Source organism: Geotrypetes seraphini, chromosome 1 (genome assembly GCF_902459505.1).
Source record: "Geotrypetes seraphini chromosome 1, aGeoSer1.1, whole genome shotgun sequence".
NCBI classification, from domain to species: domain Eukaryota; kingdom Metazoa; phylum Chordata; class Amphibia; order Gymnophiona; family Dermophiidae; genus Geotrypetes; species Geotrypetes seraphini.
The window spans coordinates 220,943,511-220,957,418 of NC_047084.1; the positions used below are offsets into that span (position 1 = coordinate 220,943,511).

Below are 13,908 nucleotides of genomic sequence, written 5' to 3' on the forward strand. Positions count from 1 at the left end.
TTTGCACCTAACTTGCCAGTGCTGAAGCCACTGCTTCTTTTATTCATTCAGATCCTGTTTGAATTCTTTAAAGGATGTTCTTTTGGTTTTAATAGCCTCTTTCACTTCACATTTTAACCATGCTGGCTGTTGTTTTGTCTTCTTTCCACCTTTGTTAATAATAACTATAATACATCTGGTCTGGACTTCTTCCACAATGGTATTTTTAAATAACAATTGCATGCAAAAAAGGTGTGTGCACATAATAATGATATACTGGTTCCTGCTGTAGAAGTGACCGCTCAATAATAAACTTAATGTAGCCTCAAGGGCTCAACAAGCACAGAAGGCAGCACCAATTATCTAAAAACTATGGGGCTCATAATCAAAGAAAAAAATATATAAAAAATGGCCTAAATGGGTACTTGGACGATCAAAAAACCTGATCGTCCAAGTACCCATAACCAAAGCTGGTTTTAGACGTATCTAAAACCAGCTTAGGCCTTTCCCCTGCCTCTAAACGCATACGAAAAGAGGCATTTTTAGAGAAGGGGAAAGGTCAGGAGGTGGGCCGACCTAGACATAGGCGTAAAGCAGGTATAACCAAAACTTTAGGCAGGTTGCCTAGTAGGCACTTATACATTTTGACTTAGACCAAGTCAAAACAGGTATAAGTGCTGAAAAAGGGACCGCTGAGCTGATAGCAGCTGCCGCGATCAGCTCAGCGGCCCCGGCAACCTGCCCACCCCCCACCGCAACCATCGCAGCAGGAGAGATGGCTCATCTCTCCTGCCGTGATGGCGATCACTCCTCTACCCAAACTGCTGCGACTCACGGCAGGAGAAATGTCTAATCTCTCCCGCCACGGTTTGTGGCAGTTCGGGTAGAGGGATGATCACTATCGCGGCAGGAGAGATAGCCAAACTCTCCTGCCGCGATCCATTCCCCCCCCCCCCCGACTCGATCAGGGCAGGAGGGAGCCCAATCCCTCCTGCCCTGGCAAAACCCCCACCCCCATTAAGATATGGGCAGGAAGGATCCCAGGCCCTCCTGCCCACGACGCCCCCCCCCCCCACGAACCCTTGATTGACCCCCCATCTGACAACCCTGCGACACCCCCCACCCACTCCCGACACCCCCCCCGTACCTTAAAAAAGTTGGACAGATGAGTCCCAAGCCCCCCGCCATCCACAGAATGGTGGGCCTTAGGGCCTGATTGGCCCAGGCGCCTTAGGCCTCTCCTGTAGACGGGGTCTTAGGCACATGGACTGTGTTTCTTTGGAAGGAAGAGGGTATAAAATATTTAGGTATTTGGATTCAAAAAACGCTGGAAGAGATGATGAAAGTAAACTGTTAAAATGATGATTTGCTACCAAATGGGCATGTTGCCAGTTTATTATAAGGGGTCCTTTTATAAGAAATTAAATAGCATTCTCACCAAATTTATTTGGCTGGGTAAAACTGCTCGTATTGCTTTAGTATCTTTACAAAAACCAATTGTGGCGGTTGGGGCAAATTTCCCAAACTTTTATAGGTACCATCAGGCCTATATACTGCGTCAGGGTATGTATTGGATCCTTCCTGAGCTTATGGAACATCTCACAGATTGGCTCTACATAGAGTGGCAACTTATGTCCCTATTATGGTTGTTTCATGTGTTGAGTATCAAATTACCTGGATATGTTAAGGCAATAGCATTTTATTTGACACCTGGAAAACCTTGAAATTTATTAACAACTTAACAGATATTCCAGTGGAAAAATCCATGTGTAAATCCTTATGGCTAAACTCCAAGATTCAAATTGGCAAGTCTAAGATCTTCTGGAAGCATTGGATGCAGGCAGGTATACATACACTAGATGATGTTTTATCAAATGGAAAAATGCTTGATTTTTCACGACTGCATCATTCGGTATTTCAAAGTCTCAAATTTATAAGTGGTTGCAGTTGAAGCAAGCCATTCAGAAGGAGTTCCCTAATTGGCAAAATCTAAAAAAAATCAGTATAGCTTGCCGGTCCTATGCTTCCAGACAGATTTCCTAGGGCATCAGGCTGCCCAGTGGTATAAATTAATATCTGGTTATATGAAAAAGAAACCAAAAACTAGTCTTGGAGACATTTGGAGCATTGAGATAAAGCAGCAGATTTCTGCGTCTTAATGGCCACGAATTTGGACTTGGAGGATGAGATGTACGGCGTCAGCATCTATGAGACAAACTTGGGGTTTTTTTGTTGCATAGAAGTTTTTGGACCCCTGTTATATTACAAAAGTTAGATAGTTCAAAATCTAATAGATGCTGGCACTGTCATCTTGATATAGGGACATTGGATCATCTGCTGTTCTATTGTCCTTTGATACTCAACTTTTGGAAGTCAATATGGTGACAGATTAATACCATACTGGAGTCATCGATTCCATTGACATATGATGTTGTCATATGTGGTATGATATTGCATCTTAAACCCTTATTGGACAGATATAAATGTCAGCTTTTCCTTATTATGACCGGGATAGCCATACAAATGATTACTCATAATTGGAAAAATTGGGATCGCCTTAATTTTACTTTTTGATGGGCAAATTTATGCTTAAGTTATAAGTATGAGAAAATGAATGCTGACATGCTAGGGCATACTAAGATATTCAAATTAGTTTGGGGTCCACTGACGTCTTTTGTGGATTTGTTATAATTGTCTTTTATCTCTATTTTCCGTTGTTTTAGCACTCACACATCCAGGGGAGGGTGGGGGGTATATCTTTTGTTTGGTATTATTCCCTGATGGAAAATGTTGGATGGGAGAGGTTTTTTTTATTTTTTTTATATTGATACTGATTGATTATAAGTGCTTATTATGATTATTAATATCTGTATATTGTTTTGCACTTTTTGTTAGCTCTGAAAACTTAATTAAGATTTAAAAATAATAATAATAATAATGACTTTTGCATGGACTAACAGAAATTGAATTGTACTTCTACTTTTGTCTCTTCACGGATTCAATAAGAATGTTTGAAGATAAGTAACCTGCTACATCTTTTCAATGCGGTGGGCAAAACTGAAAGGAGCGATTGTAAGGGCGACAAACCTTTTTGTGAGGCAAGTAAGTAAAAGAAGGCTACTTTGGTTCTCAAAAGTACTAGCTGAGAAGGTAAGGAATAAGAGGTTAGCTTTCATAAACTACAAAAGATTGCAGAAAGAGGAAGACAGGCAAAAATATCTGGAAAAGTTAAGAGAGGCTGGTAGAGCAGTCAGGATAGCAAAGTTACAAATGGAAGTTAAAATAGCTGACACAATAAAACAGGGAGATAAGACATTTTTTAGATATATTAGTGATAGGAAGAAATGCAAAAGTGGCATTGTGAGACTCAAAGGTGAAGTGTAGAAGCTGATAAAGAAAAGGCCGAATTGCTTAACAGATATTTCTGTTCTGTGTTCACGGCTGAAGTGCCGGGAGTGGAACCGCAGAAGACAAACATGAATAGGGATGTGGGAGAAATAGGCCCGACTGATTTTCAGAGGGTTGTGTTCGTGAAGAGCTAGCTAAAATAAAGGTAGACAAAGCAATGGGGCCAGATGGTGTACATCCTAGAGTGTTGAAGAAACTTAGGGAAGTTCTGATAGATCCGCTGACTGTCCTTTTCAACGAGTCTCTAGAGTCAGGAATGGTACCGGAGAACTGGCGAAGGGCAGATGTGGTCCCTCTCCACAAAAGTGGAAGTAAGGAAGAAGTAGGGAATTACAGACCGGTAAGTCTGACTTCTGTGGTAAGCAAATTAATGGAAACACTTTTAAAACAGAGAATGGTCAAGTTTCTGGAATCCTGTAGATTACTGGACTGGAGGCAACATGGATTCACTAGAGGTAGGTCTTTTTTTTTTATGATTTAAATTTTTATTATTTTCAATTTAAATTTCAAGTATTACACTTGTACAGAAAGCAAGAATAGAATAGATATCAAATACAATACTAATATAAATCCTAAGTTAACAAATATACTATTTATGCTCAAGTCCTCAATTTAAGATCCAAGAATTAAAGAAAATTGGTGAAATTATAAAGAAAAATAATAATAATATTTAAGAAACTGAGAGCTAAAGCAGTGAGATGAGGTCATAATATCCAAATTATAGGGCTCAAGGATTATTAACATTCAGACGAGACATTGCCACGAAATTTGTCAGTTGTGATGGTTCAAAAAACACATATTTGAGAGTACGGTAATACACAATACATTTACACGGGTGTCTCAAGTAAAAGGTTGCCCCCAAAGATAAAACCCCAGGTTTCAAAAGAAGAAATTCACGGCGGCGCCTTTGCGTCTCCCGTGCCAAGTCTGGGAACATTTGTATTTTATAACCAAGAAAGCTTTTTTGTCTATTTTTAAAGTAAAGTTTTAACAACCATGTTTTATCAATTGGCAAAGCTAAAGTAATGATCATAGTGGCTGGTGATGCTAAATCCTTCTCAGATGTTTCTAAAATCTGTGAAATGTTTAAGGGTTCTTGATCTGAAGATTTTACTTTTTGTTGTTGACTTTGTTCTTTATCAGGCAAATAATAAACCCGTGAAAATGGTGGTAATGATTCTTCAGGTATCTCCAAATTTTCCACTAGATATCTCTTAAGCATATCTCTAGGTGTTACTAACTCAAGTCTTGGAAAGTTAATTAACCTTAAATTATTGCTAAGTGAGTTGTTCTCAAGCATTTCAATCTTCTTCCTTAGGTTAATATTATGTTTAACTAAAGTCTCTTCATTTGTTTCGATGTTACAATTTCTTTTTCTATTTTTTGAATGGATGAGTTAGAAGTATTCATTTCTTCTCTTAAATTCTTCAGTTCTTTATCATGTTCCTTAATTTTCCCTTCAATTTGTTGAAAAGTAGGAGTAATATTTTTAACAAAACCAGCCATTAAGTCCCAAATAGAGTCTAAAGTCACTTCTGCAGGTTTAATCAGTACAATTGGAGTTTGTGTAAATGTGAAGTGCTCACTGTCCTGAAGTCCTTCGGGGGGTGTCTTCTGTCCTTCCCCCTCATATTGAGATGGTGTTCCCCCAGATATCTCCATGGGGGCTCTAGAAAGGTGGGTCCCGACCTCCAAACTCTCCAATAGATCCTTGCTTGCCTCTGGAGAGAAGAAAACCACTGAATCCGGGGTTTCCCCGCCCCTGGGAGAGCTGGTTATCTGAGGCTGCGGGGGCGGTGCCCTAATGTCAGGGCTTACTGTAGTATCGGGCCCAGGAGTATCCACAACGGGTTCGCCTCCCTGTGTCCTCAGCAGGCCGCCAACCAACGTCGCTGTGACTTCTTGCATGCACCGCAGAAGATCCTGTATGTTTCCGAGACCCGGGGCTCCAGGACGCCGCGAGGCAGAAGCGGCACTCCGGCCCCGTCTATTTGGTATCGCGGTAAGTAAATACCGCTAGAAATTATTCCCAACGAATGCGATTCTGGGACAAGCAGCTCAGCGCGTCCTGCTCTCAAATCGCCATCTTGGATCCATCAATATGACTAGAGGTAGGTCTTGTCAGACAAATCTGATCAATTTCTTTGACTGGGTGACCAGAGAATTGGATAGAGGATGTGCGCTAGATGTGGTGTATTTAGATTTCAGCAAAGTTTTTGACAATGTTCCACACAGACGTCTAATAAATAAACTGAGTGCCCTCGGAATGAGTCCCAAAGTGATACGCTGGGTCAAGAACTGGTTTAGTGCAGGGCGACAGAGGGTACTGATCAATGTAGATTGCTCTGAGGAAAGGGATGTTACCAGTGGTGTGCTTCAAGGTTCTGTTCTTGGGCCTGTTCTTTTAAACATTTTTATAAATGATATTGCTGAAGGATTGTCGGGTAAGATTTGCCTCTTTGCGGATGATATGAAAAGCTGCAATAGAGCAGACACGCCGGATGGTGTGAATAACATGAAGAAAGACCTGATGAAGTTTGAAGAATGGTCTGAAATTTGGCAGCTAATGTTTAATGCTAAGAAATGTAAGGTCATGCATTTGGGTGCAAAAACTCGAGGGAACGATACAGATTAGGTAGTGAACAGCTTATGTGCACGACAGAAGAGCAGGACTTAGGTGTGATTGTATGTGATAATCTTAAGGTGGTCAAACAGGTTGAAAAGGTGACGGTGAAAGCTAGTAGTATGCTAGGTTGCATAGGGAGAAGTATGGCTAGTAGGAAAAAGGAGGTATTGATGCCTTTGTATAAGACTTTGGTGAGACCTCATCTAGAATATTGTGTACAATTCTGGAGGACGCACCTTCAAAAAGATATAAAAAGGATGGAGTCAGTCAAGAGGAAGGCTACTAAAATGGCATGTGATCTTCATCATAAGGCGTATGGGGCCAGACGTAAATATCTCAATCTGTATACTTTGGAGGAAAGGCGGGAGAGGGGAGATATGATAGAGACATTTAAATACCTATGGAATGTAAATGTGCATTAGTCGAGTCTCTTTCATTTGAAAGGAAACTCTGAAATGAGAGGGCTTACAGTGAAGTTAAGAGGTGATAGGCTCCGGACTACTCTAAGGAAATACTTTTTTATAGAAAGGGTGGTAGATTCATGGAACAATCGCCAAGAAAAGATGGTGGAGACAGAGACTGTGTCTGAATTCAAAAGGGCTTGGGATAGACACGAGGGATCTCTTGGAGATAGAAAGAGATAATGGTTGCCTTTATCTGCCATCATGTTTCTATGTTAATGGACCTTTGGTCTGTCCCAGTATGGTAACTCTTATGTTCTTAAGCATCTACAAAGAACATGGTCCCAAACTACAATATAAAATACATCTTACCTTTAACATGAAGAGGGAGTTCTTGAAAAACTGGTTTTTGTCCTAGATTACCAGGTGCCTGACCTGTAAAAATTAAAAATATTTTACAGATTTTCTGACAAATAATGTTGAATAGAATTATACAAGAGACTGTTAGTCCATCAGCATAACTCTCCAAGCTCCACTGGCTTCAGATTATCTCCAGAGTCCACTTCAAATGTGCCTGCCTCACTTTCAAGATCCTACACGGTATCCTCCCTCCCTTCATTCCTCTTTCTTGGAACTCCTCTAAACCCAATTCCGCCAGATTCACCCAAAACCTGAAACTTTCCTTTCCCTCTCTAAAAGGCGTTTCACTTGTAGGAAAACTAGGTTCTTCCCTCCCTTTCAGAATCACTCAGCTCTGGAACAACCTTACCTCCCCTCTTAGGAATCTGAGCTCCCTCCAACTCTTCCGTAAATATCTGAAAACCTGGTTATTCTCAAAAATGTAACTCCTCCTCCCTCTCTGGTTATTCTTGTCCTCTAAATTTTCTCTTCATTTTGCCTCTTCCCTCCACTGGAGTTCCTTTCTACCCTAACTCGTGTTAACAGCATCGAGCTTTACGAATGTAGAGATGATGCAGTATATAAACCTAAGGTTTAGATTAGATTAGAAATTCACCAAGGGCTCCTTTTACAAAGATGCATTAGGGCTTCAATGTGTGGAATAGCACGCGTTAAATTGCCCCGCACGCTAGACCTTAACACCAGCAGTGAGCTGGCATTAGTTCTAGAAGCGTAGCGTGGGTTTAGCGCGTGCTAAAATCCTGCGTGCGCTAAAAACGCTAGCGCACCTTAGTAAAAGGAGCCCCAAACTTTAAATGGAAGAAAAAAGCAAAATTGCTTACTTGTAATAAGGGTTCCCTACAAACAGCAGGAAAATACAGCCACATTTGCAGGTGACATCATTTGAAAAACCAGAGTGCTCAGATTCCTCATGCAGATATAAGCAATTAGTGTTGCAGGGTTATTGGTTTTTTTTTAGCTTGCTCTGCATCTCCCATCCTCAAGAGCCCCACCCACTAAGCCTGAAATTTCCTAGTTTAAGTTATTTATTTTCTGAACATATTGCTAATTTATATACATTTTCTTACACTGTGTACCAGCTATATTTTGAAATATAAAATTATTAAACAATTTAAAAAAAAAAAAGAAGAAATATTTATGTGCAGACAAAGACAAGACCAACAATGAATTGTGTACCATCCTTTTTTTTTTTCCATTATTTTTTATTTTCAAATTTTTCATAAAGTGTACAAAATATTAAAATACAATTGATGAATATACAATATCACTTTTATATCTAATACATCATATTCTAAATATATTTTTCCCCCTCTCCCTCCCCCCACCCTTCTATTACTTTTCAATCATACATTACATATCATATATCATATTATAACATATTATGTAAATATTATTTTCACTACCTCCCCTCTATGTGTGTCACTAAAAAGATATTGAAAAGAAGAAAAGAAGAAGAAAAATCCTACTATTTATTCATTGCAATATTTTGTCAATGGCCCCCATATTTTTATAAATTTAGTATATGTCCCTCTTTGTATTGCTATTGCTCTTTCCATTTTGAATATATGACATATTGTATTCCACCAAAATGTATAATTTAAGTTATTGTAATTCTTCCAATTGTTGGTTATATGCTGAATGGCAACCCCTGTCATAATTAATAAAAGCTTATTATTTTCTGGTGAAATTTGACTTTTTTTTCTCATCATCATTCCAAATAACACTGTATCATATGATATTGCTATATGATTTTCCATCAATTTATTAATTTGTGGCCAAATTGCATTCCAAAAACTTTTAATGTAGGGACAATGATACAGTAAGTGATCTAACGTCCCTGGTTCCAGATTACAGTGCCAGCATTTATTGGACTTAGAACTATCTAATTTTTGCAAACGTGTAGGGGTCCAAAAAGCTCTATGTAATAAAAAGAACCAAGTTTGTCTCATAGATGCTGACACTGTACATCTCATTCTCCAAGACCAAATTAGTGGCCATTGAGATGCATTAATTTGATGTTTAATCTCAATGCTCCAAATGTCTCTTAGACCATTTTTTGGTTTTTTATTCAAATATCCAGATATTAATTTATACCACAATGCTTAGGATGTCTTAGGAAGTCTGCTTGAAAACATAAGAACTTTAAACTATATTGATTATTCAATGTTTTCCATTCAGGGAACCCAACCTGAATGGCCTGCTTCAATTGCAACCATTTAAAACTTTGTGTTTTACTTAGACCAAATCTATGTTGCAATTGTGAAAAATTGTGTACCATCCTGTTCCCTCTTCCTTTTATTTAGTGTCTTCCTTCCAGTCTCTTCCTCTTCTTTATTTGGTGTGGAATGAATGTGCATGAGATCTATGTGCATGAGATCTATGTGCATGCACTGCTTTCAATGCATATTCATTGGGGAAATCCTGAAAACCCAACTGGATTGCGGCCCTCAAGGAGGGACTTTGAGATCCCTGGTATAGCCTATTGGTTAATGCAGTGGACTGAGAACCAAGGGAATTGAGTTCAATTCCCACTATAGCTCCTTGTGACTTTGGGCAAACCACTTAACTCTCCAATGCCAAGATATCAAAAAAACCTTTTGACTATGTGCCACTAGGGACAGAAAGAGTACCTGTGTACAAAATACACAAACCATCCACTGTATTCACAGAAAGATAGTATATCAAATCCTTTCCAGTTTGATATTAAAAGCATTATACTACACTTTTCCCTCCGTATTCACTGTGATAGGGGGATTAACAGAACCGCGAATACAGAAAAACTGCAAATAACTTTTTTCATATGTTATTCGAGGTTTTCTTTTAGAAACCATTGTGAATATGGTGAAACTGCGAATAACATGGTGGGAGACCTGGCCTGTTCATGAAGGAGAAGCAAAACACGGTGAAGAAAGTGTTGGGAATCGCCGATTTTCTCTGCAAACGCTCGGAATCAACGATTTCTCTATGCAAGCTGATGTAATTTGGGGGGAGGAGCCAGCAAGCTAAAAACTGCAAATAATCGAAACCGCGATTGCTGAAACCGCAAATACAGAGGGAGAAGTGTACTACTACTATCAATTATTTCTATAGCACTACCATATGCACGCAGCACTGAACAGAGTCACAAAGAATAAGAAAACAGTCCTGGCTCAAAAGAGCTTACAATCTAAACTTGCAAGACAGACAAACAGGATGTTATGAATTCAGTTAAGGGGAACGGTTAATCAGCAGACTGGGTAGGAAGGCAAAGGAATAGGGCTAAGGATTGAAAGCTATATCAAAAAAGTGGGTTTACAGTCTGCTTTTAAACAAGGGAACGGGCTTGACGGACAAACTCAGGTAATTTATTCCAGGCAGCTAGATGAAAGGAACAAAGTCTGAAATTGGCAGTGGAGCGCCATTTTCAACTTTGCTTTACTATCTGTGGCTAGTGTTTGAGAGCCTTTCAAAAAAAACAGCATAGCCGGTTCCTGAAGAAGGGGGTTTTTACTCTCGAAATGGAGTTCCGTTGGACGAACTTTGTTTCTTGCTGGCTAACTTTCTACGGAGAAGCTAAGTACCTCCAGTAGATGTTTATATTATTCTGTGCTTGCTCAGCTGATTGTGGACACTCTTTTACCCCCGGATGAGGGGCAGAGACAGCCTTAACAACTTTGTGTGTGTATTATTAATTGTTCTTTTCACCTTTAGCACATGGTTTTGTGTATTGGTTTATCACAAAAAATTCACACGAAGGTAGCTCAGGGATGTTTCACAGATAACACCCCTTTGGGTGTATGCTTGTGACAGCTGATACTTTAGGGGTGTGTCCCCATTGCTAGCTGTGTGACTGAGGGCTCCCTTCTATCATAAATATTTCTTCATTGTGGTAGTGTGTTCTTTGGGCCGTCTCTCCCCCTCACCCTATATTTTTTCTTGGGGGCTGGGGAGATTTTCTCCTTGCAGTATATGCTTCTTCTCCCTTGCATTTGGGATCATTTGTTGTTCTATAAAACCAGTATCGTACAGGAAGGTAGGTATTCATTCTAGAACAGGATGTGTAAAGGATTTCATTATCTTATAAATGTAAAAGCTTCCAAAATATTTTAGTCATCTTTTTTTCTAATTCACATATTTCTTTCAAAGTGAACTGCTTGTAGGCATAGATAAAGATATGGATAAACAGCAGAAATATGGAATAAAACAAGAATATGAAGTGATTAAGAGAAACAATACACAGTTACATAGTAAATGATGGCAGATAAAGCACAGTTACTTACCGTAACAGGTGTTATCCAGGGACAGCAGGCATATATTCTCACATGTGGGTGACGTCATCTACGGAGCCCCAGCGCGGACAGCTTTTCAAGCAAACTTGATTGAAGTTTCAAGTTTGCTACACTGCACCACGCATGTGCATGCCTTCTTGCTCACTAGAGGGCGCATCCCCACCTCGTGGTCCTCAGTTCCATAACCAGCAAAGAAGCCATCCCCGGGGAGGAGGGCGGGTTGTGAGAATATATGCCTGCTGTCCCTGGATAACACCTGTTACGGTAAGTAACTGTGCTTTATCCCAGAACAACCAGGCATGATATTCTCACATGTGGGTGACCTCCAAGCTAACCAACAAAGGGCAGGTGGGAGGATGGCAATTTAGGAAAACAGGTTACGTAACACCGACTGGCCAAACCGGCCGTCGCTTCTGGACAAAGTGTCCAGACAGTAGTGGGAGGTGAACGTATGAACCGAAGACCAAGTGGCAGCTTTACATATGTCCTCCACAGGAGTAGACCGGAGGAAAGCAACAGAAGCTGCCATAGCCCGGACCTTATGCCCCGTGACTCGACCATGGAGCGTGAGACCAGCCTGAGCGTAGCAAAAAGAAATACAAGCAGCCAACCAGTTGGACAAGGTGCGCTTGGAAACAGGATGTCCCAACCGATTAGGATCAAAGGACAAAAACAATTGAGGAACCTTCCGATGAGACTTGGTACGTTGGAGATAGAAGGCCAACGCCCTCTCATACTCAAGCGTGTGAAGCGCCGCCTCACCAGGATGAGAGTGGGGCTTCGGAAAGAACACCGGAAGAACAATGGACTGATTGAGGTGGAAATCAGACACAATCTTAGGTAAAAATTTAGGATGGGTGCGAAGAACCACCTTGTCATGATGAAACACAGTAAAAGGTGGATCCGCAACCAAAGCCTGCAGCTCACTAACCCGACGAGCGGATGTGAGCGCAAGCAAAAAGACCACCTTCCAAGTGAGAAACTTAAGATGAGATTTGTCGATAGGCTCAAAAGGAGGCTTCATCAGTTGAGCTAATACCACATTAAGATCCCAAACTACAGGAGGAGGTTTCAGAGGAGGATGAACATTCACGAGACCCCTCATGAAACGAGTTACCAGAGGATGAAGAGAAAGAGACCGACCCTCGATATGTCGATGGAACGCCGCAATGGCACTGAGATGCACCCGAATGGAAGTCGTCTTCAGCCCAGACTTAGACAGATGCAACAAATATTCCAGCACCGAAGACACTGGAACCGAACTCGGGTCCAGATGGTTCGAGGAGCACCAGGATGAAAATCTGGTCCACTTCTGGGAATAACAAAGCCTAGTCGAGACCTTGCGCGAGGCTTCCAAAATCTCCCTCACCGACTGAGAAACAGGAACCGAAGTCAAGGGGAAAGGAACCAAGCGGTCAGATGTAAAGACTGAAGAGTGGGATGTAACAGCGAACCCCGACTCTGAGACAGCAGAGAGGGAAAAACAGGCAGAAGCAGAGGTTCCCTTACACTGAGTTGAAGGAGCAGGGAGAACCAGTGCTGTCTGGGCCAACGAGGCGCAATGAGAATCATAGTGGCCCTGGTCGATTTGAGATGTACCAACGTTCTCAAGATCAGAGGAAAAGGAGGGAACGCATAAAGGAACCTCCCCTCCCAGTCGAGAAGGAAGGCATCGGCCTCGAGACGGTCCCGGGAGTACATCCGAGAACAATAGAGGGGCAGTTTGTGAGTCTCCAGGGAGGCAAACAGATCCACCTGAGGAGTCCCCCAGCGGTCGAAGACCTCGCGAAGAACCCGGGACTTCAGCAACCACTCGTGCGGCTGGAGAAGACGACTGAGTTTGTCTGCCAGACAGTTCCTCTCTCCCTGAATGTAAACCGCACGCAGGAATATGTTCTGGGAGACCGCCCATTCCCAAAGGCGAAGGGCTTCCCGGCACAGAGACCAAGAGCCCGTTCCGCCCTGTTTGTTTACATAATACATTGCCACCTGGTTGTCTGTCCGCACGAGGACTACCTGATCGTGTAGCAAGTGGCAGAACGCTCGAGCCGCCAAAAAAATGGCCCGAAGCTCCAACACATTGATGTGACAAAGACGGTCCTCTGCCGACCATAGACCCTGAGTCCGCAGACCGTCGATATGAGCCCCCCACGCGTACTCCGAGGAGTCCGTGGTCAGGACCTTGCGATGCGGAGGAACGAGAAAGAGCAAACCCCCGGAAAGATTGGAAAAGTTGGTCCACCAACGGAGCGAGCGTCTCAAAGAAGGAGTCACCGTTATTGGACGAGATACTGGGTCGCGATCCTGACGCCACTGCGAGGCCAAGGTCCACTGAGGAAGCCTCAGATGCAAGCGGGCGAACGGAGTAACATGGACCGTCGATGCCATGTGGCCCAGAAGAACCATCATGCGCTGAGCCGATACTACAGGCATCAGCGAGTCCTGACGACCCAATCGAAGCAGGGCCTCCAACCGAGGAGGGGGGAGGAACGAACGAAGGCGAACCGTGTCCAGCACGGCTCCAATAAACTGAAGGGATTGAGTCGGGCACAAATGAGACTTGGGAAAGTTCACTTCGAACCCCAGACGTTGAAGGCATGATAGTCTGTTGGGTCACTGAGATAACCCCCTCCCTGGTCGACGCTTTGATCAGCCAATCATCCAGGTAGGGAAAGACCTGTAGCCCCCGAGATCTCAGGGCTGCAGCGACCACCACCATACACTTCGTGAAGACTCGAGGGGACGAAGCCAGTCCGAAAGGGAGGACCCGGTATTGAAGGTGCAACTCCCCCACTTGAAACCGTAA

The 13,908-nt window shown here is 42.2% G+C and overlaps 1 protein-coding gene across 3 annotated transcripts in view; it reads right to left on the reverse strand.

The window, feature by feature from the left end:
- Positions 1-13,908, reverse strand: part of SLC30A9 (solute carrier family 30 member 9) — a 130,210-nt gene that overhangs the window by 105,216 nt on the left and 11,086 nt on the right. For all 3 annotated transcript variants that reach the window (XM_033946479.1, XM_033946475.1, XM_033946486.1), the window contains exon 3: positions 6,787-6,849. In XM_033946479.1, coding sequence (XP_033802370.1) covers positions 6,787-6,849 — 63 coding nt within the window. The remainder of the gene's footprint in view (positions 1-6,786; positions 6,850-13,908) is intronic.